The sequence below is a fragment of the Pholcus phalangioides genome, unplaced genomic scaffold (assembly GCF_987345545.1).
Source record: "Pholcus phalangioides strain wild (caught in Gottingen) unplaced genomic scaffold, Ppha-v1.0 ptg000003l_1, whole genome shotgun sequence".
In the NCBI taxonomy this organism is placed as follows: Eukaryota; Metazoa; Arthropoda; class Arachnida; order Araneae; family Pholcidae; genus Pholcus; species Pholcus phalangioides.
The window spans coordinates 15608811-15625216 of NW_028301596.1; the positions used below are offsets into that span (position 1 = coordinate 15608811).

General features: G+C 35.4%; 1 protein-coding gene across 5 annotated transcripts in view; it reads right to left on the reverse strand.

The window, feature by feature from the left end:
• Positions 1-16406, reverse strand: part of LOC149088160 (agrin-like) — a 133659-nt gene that overhangs the window by 11440 nt on the left and 105813 nt on the right. For all 5 annotated transcript variants that reach the window (XM_089245090.1, XM_089245081.1, XM_089245064.1 and 2 more), the window contains exons 12-20: positions 13808-13957; positions 13458-13703; positions 12903-13088; positions 11393-11591; positions 10244-10456; positions 9899-10023; positions 8471-8578; positions 4572-4706; positions 3375-3630 (exon numbers count right to left, since the gene is read on the reverse strand). In XM_089245090.1, the coding sequence (XP_089101216.1) occupies positions 3375-3630; positions 4572-4706; positions 8471-8578; positions 9899-10023; positions 10244-10456; positions 11393-11591; positions 12903-13088; positions 13458-13703; positions 13808-13957 (1618 nt within the window). The remainder of the gene's footprint in view (positions 1-3374; positions 3631-4571; positions 4707-8470; positions 8579-9898; positions 10024-10243; positions 10457-11392; positions 11592-12902; positions 13089-13457; positions 13704-13807; positions 13958-16406) is intronic.

Here is a 16406-nt window from a genome sequence, read left to right on the forward strand (position 1 = left end):
TTTTAAACTACAACTATTTACGGATTTATGGGTCACCGTGTATATTCGAAAATATGCGTAAATCATTTGAAAAAATCAATGGTTAAATAATATTTCAATATGATCTCTACAAAATACACTTTTTTTATATACACTCACTACACACGCTATGAGACACTTTTTTCACGAAAAGAAATATATTCATCTGTTTATAAATTCACAAAAACAGTTAAAAGTAGTTATAATCTTTCCAAACAGGTTTATTTGTTTATCTGATAAATAGATAGCCATCAGTTTCTTGTATTGAGAACAATAGCTGTCCTTATTTTTTAAGATGACAAATAAATACCAATTCTTATTGCCCGGAATTTTATGCATTCAACTTTGTTCCTATTATTTCTACCAGAATACTCCAGAATAACATAACATATAAAATGAATACCCACGCGATATAAAACAAATATTCGACTCACGAATAAACGTCTGAATATTTTTGGGGAAATATCACCTCACGAATGATGTCTTTTATATATTTTCTTACAACTTATCCTATTTTATTTGTTATTTTTTCCTGTCATAAAGAGTGAGTAGTATAAGGACCGAAAATTTTTATCTCCACTGCCACTCCCAAGGCGTTTTTTCCCCCCAGTAAAGCATTCATGCGACAATTGATCCAGGAGCTCGTTGTTGTTCAGGAGACTCTTTGCACTATTTCTTGTCACATCAAAGGAAGTTCTTCTGTCGGAGTTCTTCACTGCATAGTTATGTGAGGGATATCGATTCTGCCCCTTCCGCTGCGAAAGCCATCGGAGAGTTATTTTTCACCCATGAATAATAGCCTGTCGTTTATTCTGAAATATTCGCAGATATATTTGATTGTTTCCTTCGATGATCGAATACAAAGAAAATTTTATTGGATCTTCACTCCCTTATTATTCAGGAAATAACAGAACGTAGATAAGAACACTCATTATTTGTGTAGAGATTTTTTTTTTGAATCAAATACTGCGATGCCAAGAGACTTAAAAATGTAATTTGGAATATAATTGTAATTTTTTGTGTTCATATGCATATAAATATATTCAGACTAAAGAATATTTTGTGATGCAGGTACCTCCAAGCTTTTTTTATAGAGTGCAATAATTTGTTAAATATCAATTTTCGTTCCTTCTGTAATTCATATCTTTTGTTAAATATCAATATTCATTGATTCTGAATTAATTTTTTCGTTAAATACCAATTTTAATCTACTCTGAGATATGGGGAAACATCAATTTTCTCATTCATTCTGAAATAATTTTTTTCATCAAATACTAATTTTAACCGATTCTGAATCACTTATTTCGTTAAATATCAATTTTCTTTGATTCTGAAATAATTTCCTTCGTTAAATAGCAATTCACATCTTTCATTAAATATCAATTTTCATTAATCCCGAAATCGTTTCTGACATAATTTCTTTCATTAAATACCAAATTTTGTGGTATGAAAATCACTTTTTTTCATTGAATGTCAATTTTCATTGATTCCGAAATATTTTCTCTTCATCAAATATTAATGTTCATTGACACTGAAACCATTTCATTCATTAAATACCAATTTCCATCGATCTTGAAATCATTTTTTACTTTTAAATATCAACTTGATATTCTATAAATACAGAGATTCTGATCCATTTATTTCGATTGAACATGAATCATTTTGAATCCTTGAATTCTTTCGCACATTATGGGAAAAAAACTATTATTATTTCTTTCAATTATTCTGAGACTACTTTGGATAGTTTTGAAATCATTTTCCATCAATTATGAATTTTCATAAATTATGAAATTATATACTGTAGTTCAATAATCATTGAATTGTTTTAGTATTTCTTTACATTTTGTAATAATGTATGATTTTTTTGTTTAGATGGCAACGGTTATCTTCGAAATAAATAGAAATATTTTTCGGGTAATTGTAATACATCGTTGACGAGAAGTCCTGAACACATTCTAAAAGTTAATAAAAAAAGCCAACCAAATGACATAAAAAGGTGTGGTTTGCACTAAAATACCTATCATGGCCGATAGTTTTTCTATGCCATTTCAATATGGGTTCGAGGTACATCACCGGTGAAAGGGTGCTCATGTTGAAATACGACAGTTTTATGCAACGCAAACTGTCATAAATATTAATCATGTGCTGTTTGCATTGCATTTGACGTTTTATGTCGAGTTTTCCGGTTTACCGTGCCACCTGTGGGTGGAATTTAAACTTTTTGCTTTATTTTGTCGACAAAAAAAAAAAAAAAAACTGCAAGAAACGCTAATCCGGGGTTAAACAATCTCCGGTTTAAATGCGGCTCACCAATTAGATCCATGTGGTCCGCAAAAAGTGCTCCGGTAGAAAATTATCAATACACAAACATGATAAAAGCCCATTTTTGACCATATTAACTTCATAAACATATGGAAATATCGCTAATTACCGCAAAAAGGGATTGTCAAGCAAATACAGTTTCAATTCTAGCAAAAATATTGCGGAAGATTGTCAATTAGTGCTAAAATAATTATCATAGGCAAGTAAAGTCCTTAATTACAGTAAAATAAACTAAGGCGATTAGGGTAACTAATTGCGACCAAAAAGTTGCTTAAGGCAAGTAAGGTCTGTCAATAACTACCAAAAAATTGTCAAGTACAATTAAATTTGCCAATTGCTGCCAAAAATTGTCAAAGACAATTACGTTCGCCAATTACAGCCAAACTGAGTATCAAAGACGTTTGCAACTATATGTCATGAAATATATATTCTGCATTCTTGATTTAAAAAATTCAAGTAAACCTTGTTAAAAATAAGGAAAACAACGGGTACATACACATTTTATGAAAAGGTTGGAACGAATTACAGGAATGTCCCGCAAAATATAGGTCATAGGGAAAGATATTGATATCTCTCACTTTGCCATCACGCGTCTGCCTCTCGATACGACCACGTGCTTTTTCATTTAGGCGAGTCACTTGCTTTATAACCGGTATATTCATTTAATTTTATTGTTTCTACTGACAAAGGGGCTACAGTAGCACCGAAAAAACTGTCTAGCGTCGATTTTGGTATATTTTGAGCTAACATCGTTGGATTTATGGTTTTCTTCATTGCGCTAAAAAAGCAGTCGTTCCATTGCAAGTCATACGGTTACCAATGACCTGCAAATATATACGTCTGGAAGTTTTTGACCCGCGAGCGGCAGAATTATTGCATATGTGGCTCGAGGACTAAAAAAATTGTTCATCCTTGCTCTAGGCCATGATAAGTATTTTAGTGTAAACCGCACCTTTTTATGTTATCGCGACTACTCGTCCACCCTGTACTTACAGTGAATATGGGTTCTGATTCATTTTCAAAACAATACTCACGTTATATTAGCGACGCCACTCCCCAGGTCGAAAAGAAACTGTACATAATTGTCGACGAGATTTAAAGCGACGAAATCTCCTCTTCCCATCGATTCCTGGCCGTTGTAGAGGAGCATCCCGTTCGGACTCCTCGTCAGAAACCACATCTCAATCACGAAGCTCTGACCTGCGTTTGGTAGCGTTGGTAATTCCAGAAACGCCGTACCGTCCAGGTCAGGGATATAAACCTCTTCGATGGTCACGGGTTTCGATGGCTCTGAGAAATCCAAAGGAAACAACAGTGTTCTCTTTCACAGAAATTTTATAAACGGTGTAAATGCGATAAATCCGGTCATTATGCATAATTGCTGACCATTTTGGTAACTGATAAATTTCATAAAATTTATCAAATTTACCGGCGAGTTATGCATAGTTCCCAAGCGTCGTTGATAGATTTGATAAAAATATCGCATTTGCCAGCGATTATGCACAATACCCAAGTATCATTGGTGAACATAACAAATCGTACTAAATTCATCACATTTGCTGGTAATTATCATGCAATATTTCGTACTGGCAAATATGGCGGATCGTCGGTCCCATTGCCGTGATAAGATTTATTATTTTCTTGATCGTAATTGTGAGCCAGGACCTGATATAATGGAGTCTGATTTAACGAATTTTTTCGTGTATACCCGATAGTTTATCCCCCCCTTCCTATAAAATAAAATGTATTTATCATTTCTTCAAAACCGTATTCACATTTTCTGAAATAATCTCCTCCATTTTTTCAGGCTAGCCTCGCTCTAAAATTTATTTACCTCTCCATCTTATCGACAACAAGTTGTTGTTAATTTTTAGCTGGGCGCTGATTGGCCAGTGGCAAAATTCCCCAAAAAGGGAAATTTATCGGCCAGTCCATCGTCGCGTGAACTTAAGAATAACTTTTAACAATCACACCGCGGTTACATTCGGAGCTCAATTCTTAACGTGATTCTTACGTATGGATGATTGGTTATTAAGAATCAGAAGGTGGTACACCCCAACAATTGGCGACAAAGGAACAATTTGATGTTTCAACACAACCCTGCTCCAGTGTGATCATCTCTGGGAACTCTCATCTCTCTAATATGATTATTTAATGAACTATTAAATTTTGTAATTATTCTTTACTTTTCGATCACTTTTGCATATTGTATATACAATATTGTTTCTTACTGTGTTCACAAAATCTTCCGCTGTGCCCTTTCGTGCATGTGCACGTGAAGCCATCAGGTGGTAGAGAAATACACGTGGCATCGTTGGCACAAGGAAGACTTGCACAAGGATCCTGAGAAATCTCACACATTTCACCTAAGTTGGGAAAAAAGTAAAAATAAATCACCAAGAGGAATAATGCGAAATCTTAAAAAGCACAAAAAAACTAGAATTTAAGGCCTGAATTTACCCTTTGCGGTCCACAGGGTATTGTATTTTTTTTTCGTTTTTTCGATACTTCGTTGGTACAGTTCACGATTTGTAGTGCCTGCCTCTTGCGCAATAAAGAAGTCCGCTGTATGCTAGTTCTAGCGTTTTTTTGAATAGCTTGCGAATTCTGCTAAGAAGCCAAATTCACAGGGACCTACCTGTAATCGTAAGGGACCGTTATAACAATGAAGTATCGTTTTTTCCTTATATCGAGTCCATCTCGACATAGAACAGTAAACTAAAAGATTAAGGTGTCTTATACTTTCTACATTACATGATGACATAGGGAGTTTAGATAATTACATTACAGTAATTAAATTTTAGTTAATTGCAGTAATATTCAGTTACGGGCAGACGTCATTGGACGTCCTACTTATTGTGGGTTTCGTGAATTTCTATCCATTATCATGTACAGCGGAGGTCAGAGGCGTAGCAGCGGTAGCAGCGATGTGGGGGGGGGCACAACGTACCCTTGCCCTCTTCCCTCAAGCCGACCGAAAATTAGGAAAAATAATATTTCTGTACAAAAACCAATACATCGAAAAAAATGCATTTAAAATGCTATTTTAATTTATTTTGTAAATTCAATGCTTTATTAAGGGTTATAACTCAAAATTTCTCGGGAAGAAAATTTTTGTGCCCTGTCGATAGATCGATCCTGCGTACGCCCCTGGCAGGAGTCTTCAAATTTTCAGACAGAAGAAAATTTCTATGAAGACTTAAGACACACTGCGGTATATCTAGACTCACACAGTGGCGAAATAACGGATTCGGAAAGCGGGCCCAGGGTCCCAATCAAAACTGGGACCCCACATAGAATATTTAAAAATTGTATTTATTCTGATATTATTTGTTCATCGCAATCGCATTCCATTTTTCCAAAATCATTTTTCATTGAGTATGCATTTTACATAGGGTATTTTCGAAAATTATTTTTTCATGATACATGGTAATTTTCATTAATTTTGGAAATATCTGTTCATTAAAATCTTCATTAGTTCTGGTAATTTTTCTCCCAATAATTTCAGAAATATATTTCATAAATTTTGAGAATAATTCTCTGAAATTCTAAATTTTTTTTCTGAAATCTAAGAATGATTCAAAAATTATTCCTTTTTAGTAATTAAAAAGTTATTTGTCCATTATTGTGTTAACTAAAAGTTAATTTTAACCTCTTTTACCAACTCTGTAATACATTTTCCCATTCAATATATTTTTTTCAGCATTTCTATAAGTTCTGTAATTACGTAAGACATGCCACAGCAAAAGAAAGTTTCCAAGGCCTTATGCTTTGAAGACACCCTGCTGTACAATACATATTACTGAAAGTAATGATCAAGTCTGCAACTAGATAAATATTTACGTGCTTTTATTTGACAACGACTCCGAGTTTCGGAGTTTATTTTATAAATTCTTCGTTATACATCTCTGTTTGCGACCACATTATGTTGCTCCAAAATATATAGTTCAAACAGCCTGACATAGATGTAAGTGGAAATTATGTAAACAGAAAAGTAGTTTCGTAGTGATCCTATAAAGAGTTTTTAAAATATGGTACAGTGTTGAATTATTCATGAAAATGTTCACATTTTTGCTCATGAGCTTGTGTGTACGAATATTGATTAATACATACCTGGCGGTATGGCAGAGCTTGTCAGGGAATAGTATTACGAGGGGAAAAAATTGTATAATGGAAAAGGTGAAAATATTGGGAATTATTTAGCAGATCGCATAGCTAATCAGGTCTTGTTCATTCATTAGTTTCCAAGTGAACATCTGCCGTTTGTATGCTGTCTCATCGACGTGCTATTTTTGAAAATGTTCATAACACACATAACACACAGAGCATAACATACGAGTATTATTCTGTGAATTATCTGTGCTAGTTTCGTGGCTCTTTTCATTAACGCCTCCAAGAGGTGATCAATATCCTCTCTAATAACTTGCTTGTTCTTAGAGCTTCTATTAATCACACCGAAAACAAAGTGAACTGTTTGTTTTCCTCTGAACAAAAATTTCTCACGGATATTGATCCAAGTCTAAATCAAATAATGAATAAAGGCCGAGTTCGTAAAATGCATCAGGATCGAAACAGAAATGGCTCAAAATGTTATCGGTGAATGCTGGGTTTAAACTTACTAAGAAATTTGATTATTTTAATAATTATATTTTCAATTATTATTCGTTATTATTATCTGTGAATTACTCGGTGTTCTCAAGCATCCAGAGAGTATGATTTTAGTGTTTCGAACACAATATTATTATAAGAGCGGTCCTTCACAAGGGGTCCACGGACTTCTTGCGGATCATGTGAGAGGTTTCCGGAAGGTCCGAGTACCCTGGATTACAATATTTTACGACTGATTAAAGGTAGAATGAAATGCAATTCAATTGACTGTTTTTTTTTTTAAATTTCTTATTGAATACTTCTTTATACTTTCTTTTCTTTCTTACTTATTATACAGGGTGTCCCGTAAAGAACTCATAAAAATCGGAAGAATTAGTGTATTTAAATGAGGTTTGTGAAAAAGTTATTCTCACGAAAAGAGAGTTTTTTCTTTTTTGGTACATAAACAAATTTAGTTCAAATTTTTGTCATGGTTAATTGATTCATTAAAAACGTTCTTTTAATGTAAGAAGTAGTTACTGCACGAAATAAATCAGGAGTGATTGGACCTGAACCTTTCTTCAATCATTTCTGTGTCCGAAACTTGAAACTTCAGCCGACGGTTCGTGGCTGCGATAAAACACACAACTTCACCAATAATGTCATCCGCTAATGTCAGCATCACGATAAAAACCTTATGCGCTCACCAGAAAGAGGAAACATCCAGAAATGAGTTGTTAATCGTAAACAATGCAATTTTTAGAACGCTTGCATATTTCTAGTGATTTGCTCTCGTGCAGAGCCCCCTACACAAAAAATTTGAACTTTTTTTTGCACCAAAACAAATTCTTCTCATGAGAATAACTTTTTCGCAAACTAAATTCAAATACAACAATTCCTACAATTTTTATGAGTTTTTAAACTAGTCACGACGTTATGGGACACCCTGCATATATGTATATCCATTTTACAAATCGCACTAATGGTATTATTACTTCTGCAACCTAAGTCTAAATATCCTGTTGCAAATAGCTACATGCAACTTGTTGTATATACACCTACGGCTAGAAAGGGCAAGATTCAAGACGCATCGAATGTTATTGCGCTACCCACTTTGATATGAAATGCATAGTAAAAAAATGGCGTTGTAGCCCCCCCCCAGGTCGATAAAATGCTCGGCCGAAGTACCAAAGGATGTTTGAAGGTGTCACGTGTTCGATACCCGATTCATCCGCTTCAGAAACTTTCCTGACGCGGAGGTAGAACAGAAGCGGCAACAACATGATCACACAGGGAAAAATCGTTACCGCAGGGAGTCCCAAACCGTGGGGTTAGAGCATTAAGCTCTCACAGGGTATAAAAAAAGGGACAAAATGTCGAACGCTGCCGTTCGGAATTGGAGATACCATTTTTGTCCCGATCACAGTAGCTATCGCGCGCAGAAAATGACCGTGGAACGACAAGAATATGATTAAACGATTATCGATTATTAAACGATTATAATAGAAAAAAAAATTGAGATGAAAAACAATGAATTATGTACCGGAAAATCCCTGCAGGCAGAGGCACTTGAATTGTTCGCTGTCGATAGCAGCGCACGTCCCACCATTTTGGCAAGGCAAACTGTTGCAGGGCTTACCGCGACATTCACCTGTCAAGTTAAAAAGACCAACAATCAATCGAAAAATCAAAAATGAATGACTGGATTATTATTACAAAGAAACGCGGTTTTTATACGAGAAAAATTTGGTATTCATGCGCCGCATTTTATTATCCATTTTTCTCTTTTTTACATCTTGTAAATATTTATTATCGTATCGTTGTTCAATCTAGTTATTTTTTAAGGGTAATGAATTAATTGAAAAATAAGTATGAATTATAATAGTTATAAAGTGAAATCCCGATAAAACGCTACATTACGGACCAAGAAGATATCGTTGTAGAGGGTTTAGAGTTTGTCGTTATATCGAAAGTTTCACTGTCTTCGCGCCCCCTCCCCCCCCCCAAAAAAAAAATTACGCCGTTTAACATATCTTCTAATTGGGCGTTGTTAGTACCACCAGAAAATGTTTTTATTATTTTATTCAACAAAAAAATTATAATTCATTTGCTACATACATAAGATATACACTGACATTAGGTCATATATATAATTCATTTATTGAATTTCACTTGGAGGTATTATCTCTGTTTGAAGAGATGTTTACCTCATTACTCTTTCTTTCTCTACTCAACCGTATATGCACCTCATAAACATTCCTCTACGGAATTAATCTCTGCATGTTCAACGTGATGTTTGAGTGCATGCGGTTTAGACGAATGTAAGTTGTCAGAGTTGGGATTGGTTTTTTTGTTTGTTTGTGTTCTTGCTGGTGCTGCCACCTTTCTGCCATATTTTGAAGTGAAAAATGGCGAATTCTCGATTTTTCATATTCTTTCAAGCATAAGCATATGCAGCATTTTCTCGAGGCGGGGGTTTTCAGATGTTTTTTCCTTCTGAGGGGGGTTTACTTTCTTCCTGCAAAATAACACTATAATCATGGCTCAAGGTGCCCCCCCCCCACCCCTTTTGCGTACGGCAATGCTCTCAAGGCCTGCCTGCTCTATGCGGATACTTTTTCAAATGGGAGACCAGCCTCGTTTTATCTTCATGGTAGTAAACTCTCTTTGTTAAATACCCCTTACGGATTTACCGTAGTTAAGGGTACCATTGTATCGAGAGGTGTTCATCTCTACGATATGTTGTACTGAAGTTTCACTGTAATTGATAAATATGTTTAAAGCCTATGTCAGTAACGAGAACAGAAACGTTTTCCAGTATAGGAGACATTTAACAAAATTCTAATTCAAACTAGAAAAGCCTTGGGTATACTGTATATTGAGTTAAGAAATTATTGTAGTAAATGTATTTTTCCGCGTAACTCGACAAATAGTAATTTGCCCTAAGAATTGAGAAACGTATTACACTTACGTATACTTCTTCCCCTGATGATGTCCGGTGACTTCGGAAATGAAAGATTGACATCATTTTTGCCAACTCGTAGCCTTCGTATACAGCCTATCAACCCTTGACCGACACCTATATTCTCGTATATCCTTCAGAGGACAAAACAAATAGAAACACGTGTTTAATTTATGTCTATGAAGGAGAACGAATTCCCTTGAAGATATAGCTAACACGAATGACATAGCGTATGATTCTTTCCTCTTTCTCTAGAAATTTATTGTTATTATATGATTCAGACACGCATACATCGAAATAAATTTCCTATATTATACGGTTCTTTCAAAATGAGCTGTGCCTATGGATACTCACCCTTTGCTTTCTGTCGGTACATATCCGAGGAATAGATTCTCTCCCAAATCTAAAGATTTCAATGTCCCCTCGCTATGACCCGCAACGTCTTCCTGTCCGTCGAGAGTCAATACACCGTCTCTCAAGTATCTCTTGGCGACCAGCCTATGGAATTTGCCAGTCTGTAGCCTGTGCGGTGATCGTAGAATGATCGGACCACTTCCCAGGTTGTACCTTTCAAAATTAATTAGTTAGCTATTATACTAGCAATTTTGCTTATGATTACAGTGTGAACAGAGCGAGCATTAAGCTATATGAATTAGTTGAGTGCGATATTCTAAACATTCAATACAATTTTCTCAGAAGCTCTGGAAACCTACCAAGCACGAGAATAGAAAAATAGCATAAAATCTACCATACCTAAATTTATATACAATTTCAACCCTCCCATCATCCACAAATAATGAGCATAGTGGCCTGCTCAATCATCATGTGATGATTTTGAATGGGTTTTTTTAAATTTGAAATTTATTACACACACACACACATATTACAACATATAATACAGACGCAATATACAAAAAACATATATATTACCATGTATATATATTAGCCCAAGGGATTACATAATCCGTCCAGGGCATAAGATGAAATTATTGAAATGACGTATAGATGGCGCGGCACACGCATATATACATATGCGTGTGATCTGGGTTTTTTTTACTATGTCTCTATTCTCTGACAGGTTTGTTTGTACTGCATGGGGTGGGTGTGCATAGTGGTGTAGTGGTAGAGTGTCTACCTCCAATCATTAGTGTGTCGATGGTTATGGGTTTGAACGCAGATTTTGCGTTTGTAACACTCCTTTGTTCTCGATTGTATTGGATTTGCAACGTCTGAGTTTAAGTGTCATCTGTCTTCTACGAATAAGAACTTAAAAAGAAGGGAATGTTTTTCCTCCTGCAACGAGAAGCGTTTCTCCCTCTATTCCGGCAGCCAAAGCTTTGAAATAAAGATTACTTTTTGTGACGTGTAGAATATTTCAAGTTTATACGACGAGGTATATATATATATGTATGTATATGTATGTGTGTATATATATATATTAAATTTGTTGTAATCATTATCTGATAAATGCCTGATTAAATAAAACCTTAGTAAATATCTTACCTAAACTCAACGTATCCGCTCTTCACCGACAATGAGACGAAGTCTCCTGTTCCGGTTGAGGTCTGTCCATTGTACAAGATGATTCCTTCTCGAGAAAAAGTTTTAAACTCCAGCTCAAGAGACAGACGAGTGTAAGCCTGCAACTTTGGGAGTTCCAGATAGCTATGGCCAGAGAAAGCCGGTACTTCTACTGGTGGATCTATAGAAAAACATTATGATAGACATCGAGATCATTCATGTTATGATTGATGAACGTATTAGATGCATTCGATTGTCTCTTCATGCGAAAACCAATCAAATGATGAACGCGGGCGGTGCATATGTGGGATCCTGTAAACCCCATTCATTATAAAATGGACTCGTGTTCTTAACTCAAACACGTGATCTTCATTCTTTCAGTTAGCTGGTCGAAGGTCGTTATCGTTACAGTGTTGTTGAAAAACACGTATCATTTTTGTTATAGATTTTTTTTCATACGAGAGACAAAATGACGCCCATGATATTCAGTTTCAGCACGTCTTCGAGTCAGTTTCTAAATATTTGTTCATTACCAATTACTAGTCTCTACGAAGACAAAATATGACGGTAAAAGGTCATTTCGGCTGCCAAAAACAGTGCAAAAAGATTCTCTTGAAGGTAACTACAAAGTAAGTGATAACATGATTTTCAGTGACCACGTTATCCACAGTTTACAATAGCGGCAGAGCATGTGTAGAGAACGTAAAAAACAATTTTAAGCATAGAAAACTTTGGATGAGTTAAGTTATTATGTGCCTTTCTGATTTCAAGCGTTGAAGTGAAGTTCCGCACGATCGATCTTCAGATAAAGCGGAGTGTAACGAGATATTACAAAATATAATCCGAATTCTACGAGTGCCGCGAACATGAGAATAGAATGATTGTACTGATGTTGTTATCAATAATCAATCGAATTCAGGGCATATAACTGAATTTGACGTCGAACAGTTACGAAATTAAATAATACACTATTTAACAGGCATGTATACGCATTTCGTCCAAAATGTCTTTGTGTTATGACCTATACTTTACTTCAACTGCATTAGGGACACGGACTGATTACAGGTCAGTGATAGATTGGCAAATGCCATAACGACCGAAGATGAAGCGAAAAAGATGCAGACTCTCTGCCGGAGGAAAGAGAAAAGAAATAAAAGAGGCATTATATCCTCATATATCCTTCCAAGGCACCATAAATCACAAATAGTATATGCCTCTCCTCATTTATCTTTGCAGAATGCCTTCTCCTGATCCAGGAGTATTATCAGTACGTCCACTCTTTGGGGGATGCATTATTTTCATTCAGTGAGACAATAAACAGTGTATATTCTACATAACATTTGACGAAATGCATACTTTCACATAATATTTTCTTATACGATCAATCAACAGATATATAAATTATTTTATTCATTCAATATATCGGCTGCATTGATATTGAACATTACAGAAATTGTAGAAAAACATTCGCGTTGCAAGCTCTTCTACTCACCTTCGGCCGATGGTCTGGATGTAGTCGGGCCAGTACTGAGGAAAAAATGTTCGGAATGACTGACGTCTCGAGTCGACTTGGAATAATACTGCTCCAGAGTTGTCTTTTGGACAGTCGATCTCCTCACGGGACCTGATGTTGGTGAAATTTCATCGGAGCCCGTATAGCCCATACCCATTCCAGGGCCTACAATAACATGAATAAAGCAGCGTTGGAACAAACAAAAATTCACGACGTTATTATTGTGATGAACTTTGCTAATGTCTCTCATGGACGAAAATGTAGAGAATATTATATAGAATTTTTTATGATATTCGTGCGAAAAGTTTCGGTAGGATAAAAATTATATATATATATGGTAATTTCCGGAGAGGGGTTTAGTTTTGCAGATCTCTTCAATATAAAAACTGATCACTATAGCCAATTTTGGTGTTTTTGCGCAAAATACTGCAAAATTACTGCGAATTATATTAATTAAAGCAGTTAGTCAGAATAATAATCAATTGTAAGTAAATCGGTGCAGAATTTCAGATTTTCAAATTCGGTGAGTCTTACCTGAGTTACAAGGTGCTTTGTATCGGAGAGAGATCGGCTTCTGATATCGGCAACTAAACATCTTGAGCTGGCATTCGGATATGTATGTGTTTCCATCTGACCCGCAAATAGGTTCCGGAGTATCATCAGGAAGAGGGCATTCCATGTCACAGAAACACTGGGATTCGCCATTAGACTCCCGGCATGTTGCCCCAAACTTACATCTGATGTCAGAACAAGACGCGACGTATGTCTTCGCTAAGGATTCTATTGCAAAAAAAACAAAAAAAAACCCTGCAATTATATAAAATACGGTTATGTTTTTGACAAAGCTGGACAGAAATATGTTGAGAATGAAAAGGGTATTTTACCGTCCATGCAGCCAAGCCCGTCTTCGCCAAGGACTGTTCCAGATGGGCAAATGTCACACTTTAGTCCTTGTATCCCATGCTTGCAAACACATCTGCCAGTCATTTGTTCGCAGTCGTCTCGTGCCGAACCTTTCATATTACAGTCACAAACTATTTAAAAAAAGAGACAGCCCTTTATTATTTTCCTCGTTTACTTATTATATGTTAACTCTTATATGACTTAATTGAAATAAATTAAACATTTTTAGATATAAAAATGGGAGTAAATTGGAATATTTTACTTGAGCAATAATTGTTAAATCATTGAAAATATATTCAATCATTGAATATATTCAAGTTTTTCAAAATATTCACAGCTTTTGAATCATTGAAAAATTTGAGCGTAGCTGTTTGCTTTCTGAAGCTGAAAAAAGTTAAATAGTAATAATTCTTACTGATCTCTTTTGTGCTTCTCTTTTGAACATAGATGGCTTTAATTTGTTATTCAATTAGTAAGATTGCCGCATCTCGAGGTCGAGTGATTAAGGAACTATCCTCTGACTGTGTACGTCTCGGTTCGAATCGCGGTTCGGCCATGGATGTCTACTAACGCTTACAAATTCGAAGTCCCTAGACAGATCATACGGGTTTCTTTGGAAAACGTGAGGATCACGTTATTTATTTAAATTAAGTTTGCGATACACAATAAATGTTCCTATAACTATCTGATCATATTTTTGCTGTAATTGATGGAAAAAATGTATTTCAGACTACTATACTGTCATAGGTTGCGCATGTTACATTCAGTGTTTCTTCAATAATGTTTCCCCAACTATAGTGGTTATTATCATTAGATGTTTCCGGATCTTCTAAGATCCTAAGATAGAGTATAAGATCCCTTCAAGACTTTTGAGATATCAGCCCATATTTATCAATTGACTGCCGAGTAAAGACGGCTCTCCAGTTTCTCTGTGCAGAGAATCGATAAAAATACACAGCCATATCAACTACTTCAACAGTGAGATGGGATGCTATGAAGCCATGTCGAGTTTAGATTCTCCCGTATTGAGAAGCATGAAACCCACACACTCTTCCGTCGTCATCTCTAACGTCTCAAATATCTTACACTCCAAGTTCGAAAAACATCTATTGATGATTATAATCGATTATAACAGAGTATTATCCGAAAACGTTCCTTCATATGCCTATAGTTGAAAGACAGTATCACCAAATCAAAACCGAGATAAACGGGCATCCGAAAAGTGCTTTCTGGATAGCACATATGCTAGCAAAAAATCGGGAATCTCCCGGTTTTTCGGAACATATGGTCACAGTGAGTAGGGGGGTCACTGATAAATTTCTCGTCAGAAGGGGAGGGGGTGTGATACTTCAAAAATTTTGGGAACCGCTACCGTAATCGAAATCGAAGAATCACCATAATGAAATCTTATGGATTCACCATAATGAAATCTTATGGATTCACCATAATGAAATCTTATGGATTCACCATAATGAAATCTTATGGATTCACCATAATGAAATCTTATGGATTCACCATAATGAAATCTTATGGATTCACCATAATGAAATCTTATGGATTCACCATAATGAAATCTTATGGATTCACCATAATGAAATCTTATGGATTCACCATAATGAAATCTTATGGATTCACCATAATGAAATCTTATGGATTCACCATAATGAAATCTTATGGATTCACCATAATGAAATCTTATGGATTCACCATAATGAAATCTTATGGATTCACCATAATGAAATCTTATGGATTCACCATAATGAAATCTTATGGATTCACCATAATGCCACCTGTTGTCAGCATTACAGAAAAGGAGATATTTTTTTGGTTTTGTTTCTGTTTTGATTCGTATCTCAGTTGATCTGATAGTCAGTCGTAATTTCATGGACGTAATTTCATTTCCGTCTCTCTCGCTACTACTTTGAAAGCGATTAAGATTTTAAGGGTGTATTATATTGTTTTTTCTTTAGATGACGGATTATCCGAATCCTTCATTATAGAGATATCGAGAGAGAAAAGAAAGACACTTGTTGTCCAATAACTTCAAAAACAACCGAAATTCTAGACTGTTTCAATTGTAAAACAATTATGAATTTGAAGATATCTTATTTTCTCAGCCACAACACATAAAAGAAAGGGACTTTCTGGTTATTAATACTGAGGTAAACTTTGAAAAAAAAATTGAAATTGAACCATGACCCTCTTGCAATTCGCCCTAAAACGTACTAACCAATATACCGTAGAGCCATAACCAATTCCCTGCTATTTCTTTCTACACGCACAGTAGTATGATGCTATATTTGAGGAGATACTTTGTCTCTTCTCAGCCAATCACGCTACTCTGCGTGCTATAAGAGAAGGGAAGAAATATCTCTGTCTAGTGGAATATTGGTTATTGCGCTTTGCCTGAATTGCTAGAGAATCAAAGAGCGATTCTTGTTCAAAGTTCGACTAAACAATAATATCCAGAGAGTTTATTTCTTTGATAGTTATTAAATCACCCACAACTGAAGTGACTGAAAACTCAGTGGCTAACACATTGTTTTTCAGGTTCGACAAAAAGATTAAAAATTGTTTTGG